This window comes from Sciurus carolinensis, chromosome 8 (assembly GCF_902686445.1).
Source record: "Sciurus carolinensis chromosome 8, mSciCar1.2, whole genome shotgun sequence".
Classification (NCBI taxonomy): domain Eukaryota; kingdom Metazoa; phylum Chordata; class Mammalia; order Rodentia; family Sciuridae; genus Sciurus; species Sciurus carolinensis.
In genome coordinates this window covers 132,407,229-132,429,183 of record NC_062220.1, presented here as the reverse complement: position 1 = coordinate 132,429,183, position 21,955 = coordinate 132,407,229, and the positions used below count along the sequence as shown (strand labels likewise).

General features: G+C 44.5%; 1 protein-coding gene across 2 annotated transcripts; it reads left to right on the top strand.

Annotated features, from left to right (window-relative positions):
- The first annotated feature begins 8,213 nt into the window (after positions 1-8,213).
- On the top strand, positions 8,214-21,694 carry Unc119b (unc-119 lipid binding chaperone B). Of its 2 annotated transcripts, XM_047561836.1 has the most exons (6): positions 8,214-8,488; positions 10,890-11,003; positions 14,119-14,193; positions 14,743-14,854; positions 14,975-15,147; positions 17,976-21,694. In XM_047561836.1, the coding sequence occupies exons 1-6, from the start codon at positions 8,245-8,247 to the stop codon at positions 18,086-18,088; spliced, it is 831 nt and encodes a 276-aa protein (XP_047417792.1). In that variant the 5' UTR covers positions 8,214-8,244; the 3' UTR covers positions 18,089-21,694. The 2 variants fall into 2 exon arrangements, with proteins under 2 accessions (XP_047417792.1, XP_047417793.1); XM_047561837.1 differs by lacking the exon at positions 14,119-14,193.
- Positions 21,695-21,955: the final 261 nt, after the last annotated feature.

Here is a 21,955-nt window from a genome sequence, read left to right as displayed (position 1 = left end):
GGCCTCTGAGGAAGGAGACTGGGGTAAGGCTAAGTGAGAGTGTACTGAAGCAGAACCACAAATACTCAGGATCTGCTCAGAATCTCAGAAGAAATCTTCTAGGGAAAGATATAATTAGGGATCAAAGAGCTCTAAGAAAATTGCAAAGAAGCCTTAATGTTCATGCTTCAGAGAGATCAGAGCAATTTTCCTTTTCAGTCTGAGCTAGGCTCTTTCTGTATTTGGACCTCTTCTGGAGCAAGAGGGCTAGATTTCCTCACATTGTAAGCTTAGCACCAATGGGTCAGCTGCCTAGTGGGGGTGGGTTTTTTTGCACATTTGTGGCTGACTGTTGATCTGGTTTGTCCTTCTCAAGCTGCCTTTGTCTCGCTTGCTTTGGGTGACCAAATCATCTTGATCAGAGCAGATGATTTGGGGACTGACTGGGTTGGCAGGAAAAGAGCAGGATGGATCTCTTGGGACGGGTTCCTCCCAGGAGTATAAAAACAAGGAGCCAGGATTGTGCTGGCAGCCAGGGAAACAGTAGTGCCTGTTGGAGTTGGCAGAGAGGGCCTTGGCACCACTCACATCCAGGCAGTCTTGTGAGATGGGAGCGCATAGCACCGGGAAAAGAAGAACTCCATTCTCACCTCTATTTTGAGCTTCAGTGCTTTATTTCAGCATGTGGAAAAACAACAACAAACTGAAGTGCGCTTTCCGTCCTTTCAAAGGACAACTGTCGGGAAAGGAGAGCCGAGTTGCCAGGTGGGAGGGGAGAATTGGCAGGGAGAGACGATATGGCAAAACCAGGAAAGAGACTTTCTTGACAACTCTTTTCTCTGGTGTGTCATGATCCAGGGAATGAAAAGAAATTTGACCCTGGATTAGCTCCCTCCTTGGATTTAAGGAACGGTAACTTTCCCTTCCATGAAATTTCTCCCAGGCCACCGTCAGCTGTGCATTCTGAGCTCATGGTAACCTCTTCAACCATTATTGGCCTAAGCTGACTTGTCCAGCCCTCCGAGTTAGGCCTGGCTGCTCTGTTTGGTACCAAGTATTGGAGGAAAAGTGTCAGTTCTTAGTAGCCCTTGTAGCTCCTACTCTAGTTCCCATCCTTTCCCTGAAGAGGCCAAACAACTCTTCACCTGTAGCCACAGTATGTATTTACAGCAGCACAGTGAGATGTACTTGAGGGGCTTTGAACCTGGCTGGCCAGGGAAGCAGTAGGGGTGGATAGAGCTGTCTTTCCTTCTGGGCTGTCTCCATCTGTCCCTGCCCCTTCCGTGCCCCACCCCACTCCCACCAAAAAGTAAAAAATCAGGATGTTTTTTCACTGTCCATTGCTTTGTGTTTTAATAAACAATTTGCAGTGACACTCGGTGTTGGGGTTGAATTTAAGCTTTATTGCAAAGAAGCTATGTGATGGTGGGAGAAGGGAGGCCTGGGGGCTTCACTCACTGTGAAGAAATCTGTGGTGAGGCTGTTGGAAGAAATATGTAGGAGCTGTTGTCCATGTAGCCAGGTATCTCTTGCTTTTCTTCTTTCTGGGATGTTTGAAAAGGGAATGATCTGTAAAACCTGGCCTGACCATTTCAACATTTCCTCAATTTCAACATTGGAGGAAAAATAAAAACTATTTTGTTTCTACTTCCACTGAAACCCCAGCCCTATACTGTCCCAATCCCAAGGCACATTTGACCCATAGCTGCCACCTTTATTGGTCCCTTAGCCTCTGGATGAGCTGAGCCATGTTCACTGCGCGCGCTTTTCTGGTGCATTGTCAGTGTTTAGTATACATTGGGAATGCATAATGTGGGAAGAATATTTTTCCCTGTACTTTATAAGCCACATTTTGTAGCTGTGGAACATGAAGCTCAAAAAAGTTCAGTAATTGCCCCAGGCTTGTCAGTAAATGATCAAGCCAGGGTTCAAAACTAGTGTATCTGCCATTGAAGCCCATGCTCATTCTAAGGCTATAAAAAATTATAACTATACTATAGTGAACCCTTGAAATGGGCCAGGCACGAACACTTTACAGACACTATCTGTTCACTCTTTTGCAAACCACTTGATATTACCCTTTAAGAGGTGAAGTGATCTGCCCAAGGCCATACAGCCAGCAAAGGCAGAACTGGAATTTTAAGTCAAGTCTCTTGCTCTCAATCATTACTCTGTACTGCTTCCCATTTCCGCAGGATGCTATGTGACATGGCTAGAACCTACTGGCTGGCTATATTTCAAGCTGGAATGAAAGCTGCTTATTTGGGGGTGGGTTGGGAATGCTGGTCTACTTCCCTCAGTTATCCCTTGAAGGGCAGAATTCATTGCTCAGCTCCAAGAATGATGGAGTTTGTTTCCAGGGCCTGAACAAGCTGCGAAGCCTAGAGTCTCTTAGGTTGAGTCCACCTATAGCTGGAGTTCTTTACTAATTAAGACTTGGACTGTTCTATTTCAGGTAGCTTTGCACAAGTTGCCAAATGGGGAAGAGACTTGAAGAAGCCCTGCTCTAGGGAGTTGCAGGGAGGGAAATTGTCTGACAGAAGATCCAGGGCCAAGTGCTGGGGGTTGGGTTGGACCACTCCGTGGGTCCAGATCTTAATCTTCCTAAGGAAATCAGGCTCCCGGTTGACTGGAGCGGGTGTGTCAGACCTTTCTCCATACTTAGTACCCCCACATCCCCCATGGAGGAAGAGACAAGATTTTCCAACACTTACTGGAAAGCTTGCTATAGCAGTGAGGGGTCAGAAAGAGGGTGGAGCATGGAGGTGCTAGAACTGGCAAGTTCAAGAGAGTTTTGTTTGTTCCTAACTACTTAACATTACTAAAAAGTAATCCCACTTGCTTTTTGGCTCAGGTCTTACATAAAGAGCTGCCCTCCCGGGCTTCCTCTCTGCTTCCACTTGAATCTCTGTTGTTTCCTCAAGTCCTGGTCCCCAACTTGCTTCCTCTCAGCCCTGACTTGAGAGTACTCTCCCATCTAGCTCTGTGGCTTCTCCCTGCCAAGGGTGCCTGCCTCTATACAGAAGGGTCCTGGAGAAAGGTCGCTTACAGATACTGCTGTAGTGACTATTCACGGGACACTGACTGGCCCCAGCATAGTGCTTTTTGATGCCATTTTTCATTTCTTCACGACAACTCTAGGAAAGGTGATGACTAGCCTGACTTAAAATGAGGAAACTGGCTCAGAGGAGAAATGACCTGCCCAAAGTCACGTAGCTGGTAAATGGCAAAGTAAGGACCAGAATCTGACCCTAAAACCTGTACCCCTGTGCCATGATGTACTATTTTTATTTTTTATTTTTTGGTACTGGGGATTGAACCCAGGGGTGCTTTACCTTGGCTACATGCCCAACCCTTCTTATTTTTTATTTTGAGACAAGGTCTTACTAAATTGCTTAGGACCTCAGTTGCTGGACTGGCTTCCAACTTGCGATCTTCCAGCCTCAGCCTCCCCAGTCGCTGGATTAGAGATGTATGCCACCATGCATGGCATGATACACTAGTTTTAAAAGGAAACTTCCAAGGCTCTGTGTAGAATGTTGATAACTGATGAAGCTGTAGTTACATGGGGGTTTATTATATTCTTCCTCACAAAAAGAAAGTAACCTTTTAAGATACAAGAATATATACAATAATAATATATTTGTAATATGTACACAAGTATTTTTAAAAAAATTATATGGGGTATAAAATGTGAAAAAATCCTTTTTATCTTTACCTCTCTAGTCCTTATGAAGATAATGCAGGTGATATGTATCTTTCATTTTCTAGGTATTTACGTACATAAACAAATAGGATTATGCTATACATAACCATAAGACTTAATATGTCTTAGAGCGTTTATACATATAGATAGGTTGGTACATAGAGATTATCTTTAAAGAACTGCACAGTATTTTATGGTTAGATTGTAATTTATTTTACCAGTTCCCTATTGTTGAACATTAAAAGAGTGCTCTTTTTTTACCAGTTCAAATTGCTGTGGTGAACATCTCATGCATCTTTGTGCACATGTGTTTCTTTAGGATTCCTTTAAGGAATTACTGGGTCAAACAACACATGCATATAAAAATTTGAAAGTACTACCTTCCACAAGACTATATGAATTTTTATTCTCCAATCTTTTACTATGTGACTTTGGAATATGCTAGAAATCTTTCCTCTAAACAGGTGGGATATAAATAATAAATTAGTGCCTTTCTTTAAGGTTTTTTTTTTTTTTTTTTTTTTTTTTTTTTTTTTTTTAATGTGTGTGTGTGGTACTGGGTCTTGAACCCATGGCCTTCACACGCTAGGCAAGTGCTCTCTAGGATAATCCCAGCCCTTTTAAAAGTATATTTATTTATTTTTTGGGTACTGGGGATTGAACTCAGGGGCACTTAACCACTGAGCCACATCCCTGGCCCTTTTTTTGTATTATAGTTAGAGGCAAGGCCTCATGAGTTGCTTACGGCCTTGCTAAATTGTTGAAGCTGGCTTTGAACTTGTGATCCTGTCAGCCTCCCACGCCAGCCAGGTGTGTGCACTGCGCCCGGCTTTTAAATTGTATTTTGAGACAGGATCTTGCTAAGATGTCCAGGCTGGCCTCAAACTCAACACTCCTGCCTCAGCCCTCCAAGTAGCTGGGACTATAGGCATATGTTGCTACACCTGGCAAAATTAGTGCTTTTTAAAAACAGTCCTCATCCAGGGAGTAAAATGACTTGGGTACCAGGGAAATTACTAGCTTTCAGTCCCAGACCAAAGGCGTGCCTGCTATCCCAGCCATGACTTGCTGATTTGATACATGCCACCTTTAGGGAAGCAGCAGAAAGGACTTCACTTCTCAGTTGCCGAAGAGAAAAGCCCTCTGATAGCTTGCTTACCTTGGCTGTACCATCTCTGGCCCCACCTGCATGGTCTGATTTGAGGCAGACTGCCTGGCTACCCTGGGACTGTTCTGGAAAACAGCCACTGTCACACCTCTTACAGTGGCTGGAGGGACTCAGAGTACCTACTCATCTGGGGTGAAAGGGAGGCCAGCCTACCACCTCAGGTTTCCTGTGTCTAGCCCTGGGAAACCTTGGTGTTACTATTTAATGCAATAATTTTCTATTTTCCTTCTTCCCTCAAACAGGATGTTAGTACATGTAATTTAAAATTTTTTTAAAGAATATTTATTTATTTATTTTTGTAGTGCTGGGGAAGTGAACCCAGGAGCACTTACCATTGAACTACATCTCTAGTCCTTTTTATTTCAGGCAGGGTCTTGGTAAGTTGCTCAGGCTGGCTTCCAACCTGCCATCCTCCTGCTTCAGCCTCCCTGTCAGCTAGGATTATAGGTGTGCACTACCACACCCAGCTAAAAAGAGCCTTTTTACATACCTTAAGAAGATTTGGTGAAGAAAGGTGTTAATTGGGGGTTAACAGCCCTAATTTTTCCTATCCCTTTAAAAAGTGAAATTATATATATTTTTGAGTTTTCTTTTGTGTTTTTTTTTAGCCTTTTGATCTTTTATTACTCAAAGAAGCTTCATTTTTTAAAATTTCACTTTCTGACTTTGCTTATGCCTTCAACACTTTCACAATAATTTTCTGCTTCCCAATAATGAAGACATGCTTGTCACCAACACATTTAGCACCACTGATAGACCCTGCTTGATATGTTTTTTGTTTTAGAAAATCTCATCAGAGCTTTAGGTCTCAGCACAAACCCCTTGGAGTCTGCCTGGGTTCACACCATATGCAGACTTTGATGCTTTCCCAAACATCTTGGTATAAAGGTTAACAATTACCAGGGATTCAGGACAGCCTATTTTGTTAGAGATTATATTGTTTGTCAGTTTACTAGACCATCTCTGAGTGACCATGTGCCAGGTGAAAGAACTATTCCTGAGAGCTTCCTGCACCCACCAACTCCTTGGATGTCAGCCAGTTTTACCTTTTTTTGTGTGTTTTCTATTCTAAAGACATAGTCTAATCCTCCTAATCATAGTTCATAGTGATGAGAGAGTACAGGCCCTAACTCCCTCTTATGACGGTATTTAGTTTTTTGCTTTTTTATTTTTTTTAATTTTTATTTTATTTTATTTTTATTTTTTATTTTTTTGCGGTGCTGGGGATCGAATCCAGGGCCTTATGCTTGCAAGTGCTTTTTTATTTTTAAAAGACCTACAATGTTTATTAAAGCCTAGATGATACATACACACACAATTTAGAGGTTTACTCTTTTTCTTCTCCTTCTGTCTTTGTTTTTTTTCCTCCCTCCCCTCCTGCAGTGCTGGTGATCAAACCCAGGACGGCCTTGTACAAGCTATGCAAACACCCTACCACTGAGCTACACCCCCAGCACTGAGGTTGCCTTTAAATTTTAAGAGAAAATAAGTCTACTTTGACATAGAGTCTGCCTTCTAGATACAGAACCTAAGATTTTTAAGAACTCTACAAGCAGCCCATGAGCATATGCTTGTGATTAAAATAAGTACAGAAGTAGCTCTAAATAGTGTAAAAAGGAAATATATTCTTTTTTAGTTCCAGTTCCAGTACTGTCCTCCCTAGAGGTAATATCAAAGTTGACATTTTAATGTATATCCAGATCTCTTCCTTTATAATTACAAATACATCTACATATTCATATGCTTTTTATTTTAAAAGAATAGGATTCTGTGCCTTGCTTTTCCCTCACTTAATATCTTTGAGATATTCCCATGCTAATTCATATAGATGTCGCATTCCTTTTAGCAGCTTTATAACAGACTCCACTGTAATTTGTCAGTGTAACAAATAATCCTGCAGTAAACATCTTTTCTATACACTTAGGCCAGATTCCTGGAGGTGGAATTGTAGGTGAAGGAGTTAATACTTTTGTCATGATCCCTAGAAAGAAAAAAAACTGGGATCCAGGTAATTCTAGTTCTAGTGCTCTGAAAACAAAGGTGAGTTTGTGGGGAATGACTGCAAGCTAAACCACCCTTTTGGCAACTCCCAATCAAATAGCATATTAAAAGTTCTGGAAACTCTTCAGTGGCCACTCACTGTTGACAGCTTTAAAAAGAGTTATTTACAAAAGGAAAGATTTTAATTTTTTTTTTACATATTTATTAAAATCTGGAAAGGTTTGGTAAGTGCCACCTGATGTTAATTTCTCAAAGTCAGGACGCCATTTATATAGGAAGTTGGTCACATACATCCCACTCAATTGGGCAGCTGGGGTGGGGTCAGGTCTGAACTTTGTCCAGTAACAAGGCAAGACCTGAAAGCCCCTCAGAGCAAGTGAGAGGGACCCAGCAAATCCTGGCACAAGTCAGGTCTGGAAGCCAATCATTGGCAGAGGACTGGGATTTCACTCTGGCCCAAGTCTGGCTGAGAGGTGACATCAGACAGCAGACAGTACACAGTTAGGTCCAGGCCTCCTGTCCATCCAGAATTTTGAGAGAAGGAACCATCTAGGGTGTAAGAAAGCAGCTTCTCTCCTACCCACCTCCTTCACTCATGAAATCATGGTTAACCACCAAGGCTCAGAAATGTCGCCTCTGTGAAACTTTTCCCTGACACCTACCTCCACCCTCAGCCCTCCTAACCCAGTCAGAATCAATCACTTCTGGGTGCTCTGGTAGCACCTTTGTTGCACGTCTTATAGCAGGCACCAGGCAGTTTATCTTCTAGTTCCTATTTTCCTGCCTGTCAGAGGAAGTACTTCACAGTCTTTCTTGACAAAGTGGGAGCTCCTTCATGGAGGGTGGTGTGAGACACTATTCAGACTTTTCTCATTCATTTATTCAATCGTTGTTGTGCACCTACAGGTATTTGCTAAATTGCCAGGAAAACAATGATTAAAAAAAAAGGTATATCCACTCCCTCCCCTCATCTGTATTTCCTGTATTCTAGCTCAAGGTCAGGCACAGCAGAGGTTAGGCATGGCAGTCTAATTAGAATGCTTGTCTTGAAGCTGCCTCTTTGCTCATTTTAACTTACACTTATTACTAAAAAGTTAATTTTCTCAAGATGCTTTATTCACAGTTTCTATGACAGGAATTCATTTGATTGTAGTGTGTGTGTGTGTGTGTAAAACATCTGCGGTGACTTTGGGGACCTGATGGAGTGTGTGGGGCTTCCAAGGACCCAGCCAGTCCTGGCAGCTACCACCTGGCAGAACCAGAGTTGGAGTCTTACTGCTTCCCGCAGGCCCCGCCCCAGAGGGCCCCGCCCCCAGGTGCCGCCTGGCCCCGCCCCTGCTCTCCATAGTTACGGCGCTGTGGAGGCGGCGGCCATCTTGGCTGTGGAGCGATGAACGGGTCGAACCCCAAGGCTGTGGCCGCGGGGTCGGCTGCTGGGCCCGGGGGGCTGGTGGCTGGCAAAGAGGAGAAGAAGAAAGCGGGCGGTGGCGTCCTGAACCGACTCAAGGCGCGGCGGCAGGCGCCCCACCACGCGGCCGACGACGGCATCGCGGCAGGGGTCACGGAGCAGGAGCTGCTGGCCCTGGACACCATCCGCCCTGAGCACGTCTTGCGCCTCAGCCGGGTCACTGAGAGTGAGTGCGGCGCGGGCCGCGCCCTCCCCGCGCGCTGGGTCCTCGGCGGGCGGGTCCGCTCGACCCGCGCGGGGGTCGGCACAGGCCCGGACGGCCGTCCAGGCCGCGCTTCCCTCTGCTCGCTGGCGGGGTTTGCCCTGGCCGCGCTTACCTGGTTCGGGTGGGGAAGGGTTCTCCTTGAGCTTGGCCTATCTGGCCCCGAGTCCAGCGACGCCAGGCTTCCCCCTGGGCTGTTCTGATTGGGGAAGGGTCTTCGTTCAGCTAGCCGCTCCTTCTCAGCCTTCCGGGCGGAGGTCCGCTTTGCCATCAGCGAAATTCCCGCCTAGCCCGAACCCCACAATGGGTCTGCCCCCCTGGCAGTCCTCTGCCAGGTCAGAGCCCCTACCTGCTTTCTCCGCCTCGGCTCCGGCCCCTGACAGCCCTTCCCCCATTCCTTTCTTGGTCCCAACCTTACCCCTTTGTGTGCAGGTGGGTTCTTCCGTGGCATTTTGTACAAATTTAAAAACTGCCACAGAAAAATAAAGTTTCAGTAAATGTGCAAATTCCTATGTGAGTCTTACTCTTGACATTTTTTTTTCCTAGTGAATGAAGAATTGTCAAGGTTTCAGAAATACGACTTTTGCATAAAGTCTTTTCATTCATATAAGAAAGGGTGGGAAGAAATAGAATTGCCCACTCCCAGCCGAGGATAATCTCCCTCTTTCCGTCTCTGTCAAGCCAAGCTGTGACTCAACACCTTTTCTCTTGCTGCTGCTTCCCCGCCAGGAGTTTGCAGTCACCTGGACAGGCCTCACTTGCCCTGCCCATCCCCCGACCCAGCAGACTTCTAACCCTGCTGCCAGGAGGAATGCTCTGGTAGTCACTGAAATGCTATGGTTAGCTCTGGGCTCTCAGGTGTACCTCACCTTGCTGCTGGAATTCCAGTGTTTTGGGAATGGGAATTTGGGGAAAGTGGTCTTGATCCAGCCTTTATGAAAGGAAATCCTCAATACCTTAAATAGTTTTAAGTTGATTTTGGATATTTTGATGTCCCCATTTTCTATCAGGGTTAGGGTTGGGACTGTCCTCTACAGTCCAGCTGTTCAGTTTTATTGAAACAATGAAAAAGCTGCTTCTGTTCTAAGTTTTCATTTGGGGCTTTGAAAGTACCGAAATGCTCAGTACCTGATTACTTTAACCTCCCATTTGTTCCTGATATCAAAGGTGAGTTAGGCCATTCTAATGCCTGGCTCTAAGCAGTACTTCACTGGGCACTCAGGTCCCACTTGGGGGCTTGGGAATTTTGGTGTCATTGCCCAAAAGCCTATCTCTACTGCTGTACTTGCAGAAAGTCACAGGTCAGAACTTGGTGACCTCAGACTTTCTATTCCTCTTCTTAGAGTCTCATCTGTTCTGTTTTGCAAGTTATTTATTGAGTACCCCCTGAAGGTATAGAACCAATGTCAACCTTTTTTGGAGTTACAGAATCATCAGTAGCTCTCAAGTTTGCATCCTACTGGAGACAGCTTATGAAATATGAAACCAGTAACAAGCAATCTACCATCAAGTGTTGAAATGAGTTGCAGAGAAGATATTGTCAGGAGTTATAGCAAGAAATCAATGAAATTTTCTGTGACTGATACTATTTTGATTAACTCCTCAGGTCACTGTAGGCTCTACTTCACTTTGACTAATGCTCTCATTGCCAAATTTATCCTACTATCTTGTATGATTTCATACAGTTCATGAATTGAGAACAGTTTTTACATTTTTAAAGTTATCCAAATGTATTTTTAAAAACCAGGTGACAAATTTATTATATAAAATTTATTACATAAAATTTATGTCAGTGTCCATAAATACAGTTTTATTGGATACATACTCCATCATTTGCTTTTTGTCCATGAATGTTTTTGTACACAGTAGTTGTGACAGCCCTCGTGAACATAAACCCTGAATTATTTGTTTCCCTTTACCAAAAAGTTTACTGATCCCTGCCTTCTCACACTCATGGTTGGTAGACATGTATAGTATTGTCTGTTAAAGCAGTATAAATGTTTTTAAAAAATATTTCTAAAAATGTTTCTAAAAAAAGATTTCCTAATGTGGTATCCAAGCCGATGAATACGGCAGAGTTGTAGGTGTTTCCAAACCACTCTTTCTATCCCTGTTCTAGAAGTTTACTGATAAGCTTTCATCCAAACTGAGTGCTGTTCTTTTTTCTTTGATCCCCTAATTCTGTTCTTACAACTTTTGCTTATGATAATACAAGAGGATGTTTTGGGGAATATTTTAAGTGAATTATGAAGGAAAAATCCCTGAGTTTGCTTCAAAACTTGAGAAAAAAATGGTAGTTTGGGATGATTATTTAACAGCATTGGTCTCTCTCCCTCTCTCTCTCTCTTTCTCTCTCATTTTTCAGATTACTTGTGTAAACCTGAAGACAACATCTATAGTATTGATTTCACCCGCTTCAAAATTCGAGATTTGGAGACGGGGACAGTGCTTTTTGAAATTGCCAAACCTTGTGTTTCAGGTAGGCTTCAAAATTATAGGGATCCCTTGACAGTTTGAAAAAAAGTTTGAAACAAAAGTTTGAACAAAAATTTGAAAAGCTGAGTATTTACTTGCCGTTGCATCCTGTATCTCAGACTCCAGTGTTCCACTTTGGGGACCTCTTCAGGCATGCTGGTTTGAAGCTGCATTAGAAGGCTGATGTTTGAGTATCAACTCTTTTGATCACTGCCCACATCTTGTGTTCATCACCTTATTTAGTCCTCACACCTCCGTGAGGAGTTCTTACTATCCCTATGTTACAGAGAAGGAGATGAGACCCAGAATTTTCATGAAACACTTTCCTAAGGTCCTGTACTTTTTCTTTATATCACCTCCACTTAAGAGAGAAATCCTTGAAATTAAACTCTAATAAGGAAAATTCCCTGAGCCTTGAACCCTTTTGAAGAGTGATGCTGAGGATTCTAGTCCAGACCACCAGTTTCATCCCAGTCTTCTCACTCGTCTTTAAATAGTACCTTGGGTTTCCCAGTAAGTCCTCATTTGGATTTTTTTTTTTCTTTTCTTTTTGGTGGTGCTGCTAGGGATCAAAACCAGGTCCTCACACATGGTAGGCAAGCACTCTACTGCTGACGTATACCCCCAGCCCTTGGATTTATGTGTGTGAGTGATTCTGGGGATTGAACTTGGTGCTCTACAACTGAGCTACACCACCAACTCTTTTAAGTCAGGATTTTGCTAATTTTCTGATGCTTGCCTTGAATTTGTGATCATTCTGCTTCAGCCTCCCAAGTAGCTGAGATTACAGACCTGTACCACTGTGCCCAGGAGATTTTTTTTTTTTTTTTTTTAAATTGTACCAGGGATTGAACCCAGTGGTGCTTAACGCTGAGCCACATCCCCAGCCTTTAAAATTTTTTTTTTTTTTTAATTTTGAGACAGGATCTTGCTGAATTGCTTAGGGCCTCACTAAATTGCTGAGGCTGGCCTTGAATTTGCGATTCTTCTGCCTCAGGCCCCTGAGTAGCTGGGATTACAGGTGTTTGCCACCACACCGGTGAGATTGTTTTAAACACAAGTTTATTTTTAAATTTAAAACAGACTCTAAGATAACACTTCATTTTAGCAGTAGGTGGCAAAAGATGTTATGGTAGAGAATCCAGATGTTTAAATAGGAAGAAACCAAGAGTCATCATCTAAGGCACAAGGAATAGCTGCTTACTTTTGCCATATTTCTTCTTTCTATCTGTGATCAGAGGCTTTTGCTTCTAGCTTCTTGGTTCCTCTTTTTGTTTCTTCTTCTTTTTTTTTTTAATTAGTTATAGAAGGACACAATACCTTTGTTTTATTTATTCATTTTTATGTGGTGCTGAGAATAGAACCCAGTGCTTCACACATGCTAGGCAAGCGATCTGCCACTGAACCACAACCCCAGTCCCTTTTTGTTTCTTCTTGAAGGCCTTGTTTTCCCCATTTCTGTCTGTGTCTGGGGCTTCTTGCTACCTTCATGGACAGATGTGTCACCTGCCACCCCTCCCCCAGACCCTGCCATCAGAAATCTTAGTTTGTGTTTTAATCATCATCATTCTCAGAAAGAATAGACCCATAAACTCATCTATGTGGTATTCCTTAAATTAGCCTTGAATAAACCTTTCCTGTGCTTGTGATGCAGTTCCAGGGTGATTCATTTCTGGCCAGGGGACCACATAAGCCTTTGGAGCACATTATTGGAGATTTAGCGCCCTCTGGAGTTAGTCATTTATTAGGACATGGTCACAGATACTATATAGTATCAACCATGATCTGTAATGATAACTTGTTTTGCATTTCCTTTGCTAGTCGGAAGAAACTGCAAACTTAGTAAAGCAAGTATTAGTATCCCAGAGTCAAAAGACTTTCCTAGGCTGGGGATGTGGTTCAGTGGTAGAGTGTTTTCCAAGCATATAAGAGACCCTGGGTTTGATCCCCAGCACTGGAAGAAACAAGATTTTCCTTTGAAAGTCTGAGCTCAGATTAATTACAAAGCCACAAGTCCAGCCTGGGAAACTTAGGGAGAGCTTGTTTCAAAATAAGATAAAAAGGATTGGGGATTTTGATCAGTGGTAGGGCATTCCTGGTTCAATGCGAATGAAAAATAAAATAAAAAACAAAACAAAACTGATCAGTGTAGTCACTGTTAATTGCATTTATTCTCCTGTATGGGTAAAGAGGGCTGGGGATGTGGCTTAGTGGTAGAGTGCTTGCCTAGTGTGCATCTGCAATACCACACACACAAAAAAACAAAATAAAACAAAAAAGTGTAGCCCAGTGGCCCAGTCCAACCAGTATGGTTAAAGAGGTCTGGACAGTTGTCTGAACAAATGGAAGACTGTCAATTTAGATTCCAAGGGAGACACACCTCTGGCTAGTTCACTTGCAAGTTGAGCCCTGGCTCACTCCTGCCCTGTATTTATGCTATCAGAATGTGGTGCTGACCAAGGCACCTGAAAATTCAAACTTGTGAATTCTTATCTTATTTTGGGATGGTCAGGTCAGGGCCAGCTACCTTCCTGGGTGTGTGGTGTTGCCATTCCTAAGGCACACGTCCCAATACTTGGGACATTTCACGAATCCAGGATTACTCAGGTGTGTGGATCTGGATTAGATTGGGCTCAGAGTAGTCATTTCAGTGGAAACCCCAACTGTCTCAAAAAGGCAAACTGCAGGTACTGCAAAGTATCTGGATTTCCAACCTCCCTAGTCTTTACATTTAAGAATCTTGATTCACTTAGAATATTCTCACAGTGAATCAGGGCTTTCCTGTAACACTTGTTCTGATGAATTTGAATCTCTGAGATTTGGCTTGACTCTGAGTCACATTAGAACAGCCAGGGTTCTTAGTCTCTAGATTTGAATTCCTGCTCAGTCTGGTTGTTCAGTGCTCGCACAATGTCACAGAATGTTTGATGCTGAAAGCACCCAAGTTCAGATTAGACTGGAGAAAATATCCTTACTGGACACTGGAGGCACTAACTCCTTGTTCTCCAATTCGTTTTACAAATCTTTTCTCTTCAGGAATGTATTAGACCAGAGACCGGCTTTAATCTTGTGAGGTCCCACACATTGGTTCATTGCCCATGTGCTTCACCCTTTCCTAGGTGGTCAGAGGGTTGGGTCTGGAATGGCCTGGAGTAGACATCAGTCCAAGGAAGTGCAGTACCTCAAGGCTGTAGGTCAGTGTCTTCCTTTCAAATAACAATTATTTGTAGTGGTTTGTCTTTGCTGCCTGTCAGAAACGTTTGTATTGTTTGAAGGAACTCTTGGACTAGTTGCATCTTTTGTAGTAGTATCCTTTTGGTGACTAGAAGTTCAGCTTGGTCAACATCAGACTCGGGTGCATAATACAGCCCATATCTGGGGCCTAGTACTCAGCTGGTGTTTCAGGCTTTACTCTTAGGATATGCTCAAGCCCCCAAATGAAACACAAATAGCTTAGTATTTAAGAATAGTCAAATGGACCTGGATTCAAATCCCTGCTCCTTCCATTTTCTATTTGGGGATGTTGGACATGTTACTTAATCTCTCTTGAGCTTCCTTATGTGAAATGGAAACAGTAGCACCCTACAGGGCTTCTGTGAAGAGTCTGAAGTGTCACCACCCAGGACCTGGGTTTCAGCAAGTGTGCAGTAAATAGAATTGGTGTTAGTGTGTTGGTTGTTGTTGTGCGGTGTGAGCTGGTGGGTGCCCAGTGGGTGCGCTCAAGAGACTGTGTATTCTTTCAGACCAGGAGGAAGATGAGGAGGAAGAAGGGGGAGATGTGGATATCAGTGCAGGACGCTTTGTGCGATATCAGTTCACACCAGCATTTCTCCGCCTCAGGACAGTCGGCGCCACGTGAGTACCATTATTTCATGAGGGGAGAACATTCTGCTGTTCCCAGGGAAGAATGTTCTTGGCTTCCTTCTTCTGAGGAGGGAGGAGGCAAAGTGGTACTCACAGAGATTTATTTTGCAGGGTGGAGTTCACAGTGGGAGACAAACCTGTGTCAAACTTCCGGATGATCGAACGGCACTATTTCCGGGAGCGCTTACTGAAAAACTTTGACTTTGATTTCGGCTTCTGCATTCCCAGCAGTAGGAACACTTGTGAACATATCTATGAATTTCCCCAGCTTTCTGAGGACGTCAGTATGTATTCCCTGACTCTAACAGCATTTGGATTCTAAGGGCTGCAAGGAATGAACCTTGAACCCCATCTGGTCCAGTGGACTTGTTTTGTAGCGAAGTACAGTAGTGACATGTATACCAGTTATCTGACCTCAGGTTTCTCATTTCCTACTGCTTCTGTCTTCTGTGTCAAATTCTGGCTCTGCCTGTAGAGCAACAAAGATTGTAATAACATAGGCCATCCTTTTCAGGCCTGCGTGGGAAAAGGAGTGACCAAGGGAGGTGACCATTCCTGGGACTCCAATTAGAAACAGCTCTCCTCTCCACTGTTAGTTATGGCTTCCACTGTGTCCTAGTCATTGATCCTTCACTTTTTTCTGTAATCAGAATCAGATGCGAAACCACAGGATAAATAGAATCAAAGGCTTGAGGACTCTTCTTTCTTATTCTCTAGAGTTAGAGGGTTGATAAAGAAACTGTTAGAATAGACCCAGCAGGAGCTAGGGAGCTATTGTAGGTTATTGAGCAAAAGAAGGAAGATGACAGAAGTATGTTTTAGGAAAAGGAGTCCTGCAGGTACATGAAGGAGGACCTGGGGAAGGTACCAGAGGGAGCTGCTTATATATCCCAGGCAAGGGAAAATATGACTGAACTAGGGAGAAAGAATAGGCTTTACCAGTGTCTAACACTTAGGATTAGCTACCTCTGGTTAGTGTCCTCAGCTAGTCATTCCGAGAAATAGTTTCAGAACATATATATGATCCGGGCATGGTGGCACACCTCTGTAATCCCAGTTACTTGGGAGTTTAAGGAAGGAGGATCACAAGGTCAAGGCCAGCCTGGGAACTTAGTGAGACCTTGTTTCAGGATAAAAAATTAAAAAGGACCGAGGATGTAGCTTAGTAGTAGAGCACCCCTGGGTTTAGTCCCCAGTACCACACACACACACACCCATTTATGTGGATGTGAGTGGAATCCTGTGAACGATGGTGGCCTTTGACCTTTAGTCACATTGCAGGGAAGGATCCACATACACTGACTAGTCTTCTCAGACTCACCAGTCCTTAAATATTTCATATGCTGAAAACCAGATATTCTTTACTCATGTGACAGTACTGTTCCCAGGTAAAATAAGGATTGCTGAGATGTGGGAAGGGGGTTTGTGATAGCACCTGCTTCTGACCTGATTCTGTCTCCTCCATCTGGGCTGGAGTATGTACATACCAGGAAGAAGAGGGTATGGATAGAATTAAAAAGTTTTACCTAGAAAGCCAAATAAGCCAGAAGAGTTTAGAAGTCAATAATATGAGTATAGCCAGGTGTGGTGGTACACACCTATAATCCCAGTGACTCAGGAGCCTGAAACAGAAGGGTCACAAGTTGAAGGCCAGCCTCAGCAAATGAGCAAGACCTTAAGCAACTTAGTGAGACCGCATCTCAGAATTAAAAAAGGACAAGATGTAGCTCAGTGGTGAAGTGCCCCTGTGTTCAATTTCCAGAATAATAATAATAGGAATGTAAACCAAATACTTTGGCCTCGATGAGTTCAAAAACTTGAAAAAAATCGGTGTCACCTTTTGAAAATTGTGGTGAGCAATCACATTTCTTCCAAAGGACTCAAGGTGGCATGCAATCACTAATTCAAAACTGATCAGCCTTGCTGAGCACAGTGGTGCATGCCTGTGATCCCAGCAACTCAGGAAGGTGAGGCAAGAATGTCATAATTTCAAAGCTGGCCTCAGCAACTTAGCAAGGCCTTAGCCACTTAGTGATACCCTGTCTCAAAATAAAAACTGAAAAGGGCTTGGGATGCAGCTCACTGTTAAAGTACCCCTGGGTTCAGCCCATAGTACTAAAACAAACAAAAAAAGGATCAGGCTTGCATGGTGGCACATACCTGTAATCCCAGGTACTTTGGAGGCTAAGGCAGGAGGATCACAAGTTTGAGACCAGCCTGGGAAACTTAGGGAGACCTTGTTTCAAAATAAAATAAAAAGGATTGGGGATTTAGATCAGTGGTACAGCATTCCTGGTTCATTCCCCAGTAACAAAAAACCAAAAAACTGATCAGTCACTGTTAATTGCATTTATTCTCCAGTATGGTTAAAGAGGGCTGGGGATGTGGCTCAGTGGTGGAGTGCTTGCCTAGCATGCATGAGGCCCTGGGTTTGATCCCCAGTACCACACAAAATAAACAAAAAACTGTAGCCCAATAACCAAATCCAGCCAGTATTACTAAAGAGGTCTGGACAATTATCTGAACAAATGGAAGGCATAAATTTAGATCCCAAGGCAGACACGCCCCTGGCTAGTTCATTGCAAGTTGATCACTTGGCCATCTCTGAGGAAGGCTCCTTGCCCTTTATTCCCTGGCACTTACTCATATCTAGGATTCCTTTAGTTGTCAAGAGTACCCATAGGAAGTGCACACAGTGAGTCACAGCTTTCTGGATTTGCTCCCATCTAGAGGAGGGCATCAGACCAGAAGCCAGGGCTTGCTTGGGTCAGCTCAAAGCACTGAAAAAATAAGTGGCTGTGGTCTTTGGGCAAGAGTGTAAGTACATCTCCCAGGGCACTAACTGGAAGAATCCAAGTTGGGGATAACTGAGGAGCTGATTGCATCTTTATGTCGAGGTAGAAGTCATGTTCAGTTTGGGAACTCTCTGATCTCCCCAGCTCTCAAGGTCTGGCTCCCTCTGTTCTGACCATATTATTCTGGGAAAATATACTCACATTTTCCAGAAGCATTAGCTTATGGAATTGGGTTGGGGGGATACTAAGTTTTCCTACTTAATTGTTGGACAAACTCACACTTACCTCTGCTTTTTTTCTTCCCCTGTGACTTGCAGTTCGTCTGATGATCGAAAACCCTTATGAGACCCGCTCCGACAGCTTCTACTTTGTGGACAACAAGCTGATAATGCACAACAAGGCTGATTATGCCTATAATGGAGGCCAGTAATTGCCGAGGAAGTGAACAGGGGAGGCGCTTTGCTGCAGCCATGTAGTCTGGCACACAGAGAGGATTGAAGCTGTTGTTTGTCAACACAGCTGGAACCTGGCCCGGGAAGCCAAGGTTGGGGCGGCAGTTTCCTGTGCTCCAGGGAAGTGCCAAGCAGTGCTGTTTTCTTCCCTAATATTTTTTTCTTCCCTTTTCCCCCTGCCCCTTAGGTCACAGAGGTATTATGGTAAAGTAAGATTAGAATAGGGCTCTTGGAATCCAGGTAAAAAAAGTTTATTTTCGTGTAATTCTAGCTGTCCGCCGCTTGTCCTGACAGCCTCAGGCTCTCCACACACATCTGCCTGGGTGAGAAGGCTCTGGCTGCAGCCCGTCTCGAGGTTCCTGGGTGCTGTGGGAAGCTAAAAGGCAGGCTTCCTCTGGGCACCCCCTCCTGTTAACTTCAGAGTTGCCAGCAACACAGTCTGCCCTCAGCACGTGGTCTTGAATCGCCTGGAAGAAACCTGAAAGGCAGTGGAGGGGCGAGGCGGGGTGTGAAGCGCGGAGGCGCTGGGGATAGGAGTTGCCACCAAACTGAAGGATCCCTTCTCTGGAGAGGCCTGCTGAGCTGACTCCAGGATTTTCAGCCAGTCCTGGGGACAGACCAGGGTTTCGGCCTGGCAGTGCCTTCTCATTCTGGGGGTAGACAAGCTTGCTCTGCTTCTCCTGGCTCCTCACTCTTGCGCACCTCCTGGAGTAGAACGTGTTGGTTTTGCTCATGGAGCATAGTATCTTGAGGTCACAGCAGACCTCCTTGTACTTTGATTTTATTTTCACACTTCTTTGGGGAAGTTTTTTACAAAATGTCAGTGGTATTCCCAGCACATGTGATGTGTGGTCAGACTTCCGATAGTATTGAGCAGCCTCCCGGGGCTAATCTGGCTCATGTAGCGGGAGGTAGAGTTACAAACCAGCAGCTACTTTAAAGAGAGATTTGGTTTTCTCAACGCAACACAGCCTGGAAGGTTTGCTTTGGATGGGGATTTGCCTCTGAAACTCTGTGGATTTCTTAGTTAGGGTTTTCTCAGCTGCCTTTCTAATGAAGTTGTTTCTGGGACCATCTGGTAGGTTACACTTAGGTAATAAATATTCTGATCCTTCAAGCTGCTAGTTGGATTTGTTTTGGATGTTTGGAAAGGTAGCCTGTCAAAGTCATCTGTTCTCAAAATAGCTTGCTTGCACTTCCTGTGGGCTGCTTGTGTCCTCAGACCCTCATTGGACAGACCCCCACCTCCTTAGCTCCTTATGGTTGTCTCTGTGGGTGACTTTAGGTGCTCAACTCAGACTTGGTGACCCTCTGTTGTGGGTAGGGTCCATTTAGCATTGATCGAAGGTGTCACTAGCAAGGGACCAGGTGTGATAAGTCACTGTGAGACATCACAGTGAGTGCCTGTGATAGGAACTGTGTCCCATGATGATTGGGGAAAAAACCCCACGCGGGACCAGGAAAAGAAGGGCCAGCACTCTGCCTCACAAGCTCCTGTGCATTCTCTGGCCAGTGCTGCTCCCCTGGGGCTTCTAGAGCATGAGAGGCCTTGGCCCTTGGCCCAGTGCTTTGTGCCTGGCTGAGGAATCAGTGACAACCCATGCTGGCAGCTTTCTCACTGAGAAAGCCCTCCATGACCCTCTGTGCTGGCCCTGGATTCACCCACTGAGGGAGGGAAGAGATCCTACACCCTGCAGCATGGGTGTCTCATCACCAACTGGTGAAGCTCAGAACTGGAGTCAGTCCCATATCCAGGTGCCTTACGTGTGGCTCTGTCCCATATGCTGCTGGGGAAAGCTACATCGCCACCATTCCCTCCTCGCCTGCGGACAGACATCAGCACTGTCTTCTTAACCTCCTCTTTCTTATTGTGGTTCCTCTAATGGGATTTGTGTGTTCTGGCAAGCGGCAGAACACTCCCCTCTCTCTGTGACAGAAGCCCAATTGGGAGAGCTTCTGCCACCCGATATTTAAATGTTGACCAGGATGTGCTTTCTGGAGCTGCCCAGCACTCTGCTGCATAGAGTGTGTCTTGAAACTGTGCCCCAGACACTCGCATGTGCACTAATGGACTGTCTCTTACCTGCCATGTTAGCTTTGCTAGGAGGAGCACCTGGAGGATGGAGGTGGGCACCCTGGCCTGAGTAGTGCTGTATCTCCTTCCCTTTTAGCTTGCCTTAGTCTCACTGGAGACCATTCTGAGACCAAGTGCTCAGCTGTGCCCAGCAGGACAGGAATTTGCCATCTTCTCCTGAAGATCCAGAGTTCTGTCTGGGCTCTCTGGAGTCCTGTGTCTGGCTGCTCAGGAAATGTCAAGAAGCAGGACCACTCTGGGTGTTGACTGGGAGGAACTAAAAATTTAAACTTTTACATCTGAATCCAGGAGGGAATGGGAAATCAAACTTTCTCTGAGATTAGGTGAACCAATCCGAAGTAGAGCCAGGAGCCTGTGCTCAGGACTCTGGACTGTTGATAGCAGTTGTCTTGTAAGTGATATAGGAAGAGGGAAACAAAATAAGCTCCATGCAGGGGGAGACCGTGCCCTCTGTAGAGAGCTGGCATCCGGTGCAGCTCCTGGAGAGAGCGCATTCCAGCAGCCACGCAGCCCACTTGGGGCAAGGCCTCTGCCTCATCCCTCTGTCAGAATCCCTGGAGAGGGCCTCTCCTTTCCTGTATAGCCTGCAGGCTAAGTTGCCCTCCTGGGCAGATCCTCTGGAAGATTCTGGTTTCGTTCTGTGTTCTAAAGTATATAACTGGAAGTAGTTTGGGGCTGAAGTAGGCTGTCATCTCTCTTGTTAGCTTAAAACTGTCTTATGGAAGAAACATTCTTTAGGGGCATGGACTTCCTGAAGATGCCCGAGGCTTTGGGCATCTTTCTAATACCTGGAGAGAGTGGTTTACAGATGTCTGGCGATGACCATAGAAATGTCAGTGATTGGGCAATCTTCGACTTAATCTTTCAGTGGAAGTAGAACCCATTTCTGGATTGGATTTAATAGGTTGTGTCTAAGGTGCAAACTAAGTGAGTTTGCACTCACTCATGCGTCCTGCCTTAAGTGTGTCCTGCCAACATGGTAGGCTCCCAGGGTATATTTTTCCTCTGTAAAATCACTTTCTTCTGGTGACTAAGTCACCATGATATCAGTGATGTTTGGGAATGGGAACAGTGTGTCTTAAAAATGACAGCACAGAGTCCTTGCCAGTGCACAGGATTCCTGTTGCAGAAGGTGCTGCCATACCTAGCGGAGGAGCCTAATCGTGGAACCATCTTAATACATTCCATGTCACAGAACATATTAGCCACAAGAAGGATCTGGTGGAGATGAATTTACCCCTTTATTTACAAAGTATCATGTAAAGTCATTGAAATTGTAAAAGTCTATTTTTTTTCCCTGTAAATCTATTTTTCACAGAATATAAGAAACATCAATGACCTGATCAGTCCTTCCTCCTCTTCCTCACTTCACCCAAGATCCTCATTCCAGTTTGTATTGTCTTTGTGTCCAAAGTAAACTAGGTGACTTATTTGTATAAAATGTTATTTTGCCACAAGAGACAGTAATTAAAGAAAGATTTTCACAGTACCTCCATCCTGTCTTGTCTCCTGACTGGGCCCTGGGCATTGCTGGGGTGCTGGGGTTGGGCAGGGATGGTTTCCAAATTTCTCTTCTCTTGGTTATTACATGGGCTTTCTGTTGAGTGAGCACAGCTGTTTTCTAGGGCTATGGGGAACAGCAAGTGCTTTAGGTTAAATAATTTTGTTTCATATTTTGCCAGGGTGCTTTGAGAATTGGAAATTTGCATACATGTTTTAAAGATGGACTTTTTAAGGTATATTCAACAGT